Source organism: Sardina pilchardus, chromosome 23 (assembly GCF_963854185.1).
Source record: "Sardina pilchardus chromosome 23, fSarPil1.1, whole genome shotgun sequence".
Taxonomy (NCBI): Eukaryota; Metazoa; Chordata; class Actinopteri; order Clupeiformes; family Clupeidae; genus Sardina; species Sardina pilchardus.
Window position 1 is genome coordinate 25,522,666 of NC_085016.1, and position 3,496 is coordinate 25,526,161.

Consider the following 3,496-nt stretch of genomic DNA (forward strand, 5'->3'; position numbering starts at 1 on the left):
AAACACTACCGTTCATCCTAATAGCTGCCTAACACACACACACACACACACACACACACACACACTTTGATGCCTGTCTATATTGTGCTGTACAGTCCACGTACAATCAGGAGTATTCCCTCCCATGGCTATTCATGGCAAACAAGCCGTGAACCTATACAATGGAGGGTAAAAAGGCTTTTACATGGCTGCTTTTGTGTGGCGTTGTGCAGTAGAAGTCAGTTGCCAGCTAAGGGTTTTACACAATAGGCCTGCAGATTCTTTGGATATCATTCCAGGTATAAAAGCCAGAACTCAGAACTGGAGCTATGCCATTCAGGGATCTCACTCTTCTATATATCCTTACAACGTCACTTTAGCACAATGACCATGGGCAAGGTACTGTAAATATAGTGTATTCATTTTCACATTTTTACATTACATGCGTTATTGTACAGTTAATTGAATTTGTGATATTATCCTTTTATCTATTCTATGAACATATCAAAATATACATCTATTATATTACTAGCCTACTACTACAGTTAGCCACTGACTGAATTTGTGACTATTATAAGTTGCTTACAAAACCTTGTGCTTTGTGCAATATCAAAGCTACTGTAAATTAGACAGATTCAAAATTCTTGAACACGTGCATTGGTGCAAGAGGATCCATACAGCCAGTCACATAATTGTTTCATCTTGCTTGTTTCACAGATCATCTTCTACGAGGACAGGAACTTCCAGGGCCGGTCTTATGAGACCAGCAGCGACTGCCCTGAGCTGACCTCCTACCTGAGCCGCTGCAACTCCTGCAGGGTGGAGAGCGGCTGCTTCATGGTCTATGACCGCTCCAACTTCCAGGGCAACCAGTACTTTGTGAGAAGGGGCGAGTACTCCGACTACCAGCGCATGGGCATGAGCGACTGCATCAGGTCCTGCCGCATGATCCCCATGGTAACGCTCCAGCAGATATCTAGATGTGTCCTCATGAAGATGCTTGTTGAAAGTACAATACTACACATAAACCACAATTATGGTTTAAGGTTAGGGGTTGGGATTGGTAAAGGCATTCAGTTGTTACTTCGAAAGACTAAACATGAATTCTAACAAACAATCTGTAATATCTCTGTAGATTGATTATCCAAATTATGTGTGACCAGCAGCAAACTTTGAAACAGATACAAAACAATACATGCTCTGTGTTAGTTCTGGGATAGCCTAGTTAGAGTACAGGTGCTTTTCAAGTCCTTGTACGAAGGAGAAATATCTTAGTGTTGTGGTTACTAAGAAGCCATGTCCTGGGTTACTAAGAAGCCATGTCCTAGTGTTGGGGTTACTAAACAATGCTGTCTTGTGGAAATGTCCCCCTTTAGCACAGAGGACCCTTCAGAATGAAGATCTACGAGAGGGAGAACTTTGGAGGACAGAGTCACGAGGTTATGGATGACTGCGACAACATGTCTGATCGTTACCGCATGTCCGACATGCAGTCCTGCAACGTGATGGATGGCCACTGGCTCATGTACGAGCAGCCCCATTACAGCGGCAGGATGATGTACCTGAGGCCCGGCGAGTACAGGAACTTCAGGGACATGGGCATGAGCAACCAGATGAGAGTCAACTCCATGAGGCGCATCATGGATTCCTGTTAATTTACTGTTTAGTTTGAACAGTAGGTTTTTAATAAACCCTTGTGTATAAAACACACTCTTCTTTGTCTTGTGCTGCCTTGTCAAACACAACTACTGTACACTTGAGCTATTTTAGAGGCCATGGGAACACACATATTTGTCTTTTGCCAAACACTATTTCCACAAACTTAGTCATATACCATTCCAAATCACTCCTAGGTCCACAAACAGCCTGATTGCAGGAACATATTTAAATAGCAATAAAAAGATCGCTCTACCGCACACTGATGACGTGTGAATATCTAATATTCCTCTTAACAGCTAAGGCATTTAAATACGTAGTTCGCATCCTCAAATATATCTACACAAAATCACACCCCCACAACATTTAGGCATTATTTCATAGCATAAGTCGGTAACACTTAACTTGACAGGTTCATTCATAACACATTCAACAGCTGTCATGAACTGCACATGAAGCATTCATGGCTGATTCATGAAACATGACTCAACATTCATACCAACACTTTCATGAATGTGGAAGACAAAACAACGAAAACTTGTCAAAGTAAAAGTCCAACAATGTAGTAATCCATATACAGAGCTTTATGAATCCTCTCCAGCGTTTATAAACATCTCATGAATATTTTATGAAGTCCACTTCGAATGTCACTTTACTATGCGACTTGTGAAGTATTCATTATACTGGGCAGTGAACTACTGACCATCTGTGGACCTCTGAATGGTTGGACATTACTGTTTTATAAATCTATATATACAGTCATTGGTGTAGACAATTATGCATTCTTCAGAGGTTACTATCATAAAATAAACAAACAGACAAACAAAAAACTTCTCCTGGACTGGACCGTTGACTAGATGTGACATGATCAGGTTGGCTAAAACAAAAAAGACAGCAATGCTGCTTTGCGATTGTTGGACTTTTATTTTGAGACGTTTTTGACGTTTTATCTTCCACATTCATGAAAGGGTTGGAATGAATGTTGAGTCATATTTCATGAAACAGTCATGAATCCTTCATGTGCAGTTCATGACAGCTGTTATGAATGTGTTATTATGAACGAACCAGTCAAGTAAAGCGTTATCGAAAATGCTTATACATTAGTCTGAGCTTTAAAAGATTGCCCACAACTATAGAAGCTAATCAACTTAGAAGATATACAACTATGAGTGTACGTAGGCATACTAAGTAGGCCTAAGCCCAAATAAATGCATAAAAACAGTTTGCCCGCAGATGAATGATTTGGCCGAGACTAATTTAAATTTGACGAGTTTCATCTGGAAATAATTCATAGGAATCACTTGCCAATGTCCTTTGTTAGTTGAGCGCAGATGAATGATTTGGCCGAAACTAATTTAAATAGGCTACGACGAATTTCAGCTGAAAATAATTTTTACACACGTGGGCCTGCCTAATAGAACAACGTTGCAATGTTTTCAAAACAAACTTGCATTTTACCACTGTAAATCGCCTCCATAGACTATGCAATGCAAATGAAAAATACCAATTAAAATAAATCAAATACATGTAATACATATTGCACATACAGTATATAAACTATATGTTTATGGTAAAATATTATTCTCATGCCTGACTGACAGGAAACTCCCTTGCGACACCTGCTGTGAGAAAAGAGAAGAGCAGTCTGAAAAAAACATGGCCAACATGGCCAACAACAACGTGAGACGAGCAGTATTGTCACATAAGAAGAGCAAAATAGCTCTAAACTAGCTTGTACCGGTGTGCTTTTGATCATGCAAAAATACTGGGTGATAAAACACGCGTATTTAGGAAAAGTCGTGAACGTAGGGTCCTGGAATTTAATCGAGTGAAAAGATTTATTTTTTTTTAAATCACTGAG

General features: G+C 39.8%; 1 protein-coding gene across 1 annotated transcript; it reads left to right on the forward strand.

Moving 5' to 3' along the window:
• Window positions 1-309: 309 nt before the first annotated feature.
• On the forward strand, window positions 310-1,689 carry LOC134070840 (gamma-crystallin M3-like). The gene is made up of 3 exons (XM_062527308.1): window positions 310-378; window positions 697-936; window positions 1,356-1,689. The coding sequence occupies exons 1-3, from the start codon at window positions 364-366 to the stop codon at window positions 1,632-1,634; spliced, it is 534 nt and encodes a 177-aa protein (XP_062383292.1). The 5' UTR covers window positions 310-363; the 3' UTR covers window positions 1,635-1,689.
• The last annotated feature ends 1,807 nt before the right edge of the window (window positions 1,690-3,496 follow it).

Excerpts from the sequence above, each read along its gene's own strand:
- LOC134070840 (XM_062527308.1), top strand. Across the intron at positions 937-1,355 it reads CCTGCCGCATGATCCCCATG|CACAGAGGACCCTTCAGAAT; the intron begins GTAACGCTCCAG and ends GTCCCCCTTTAG.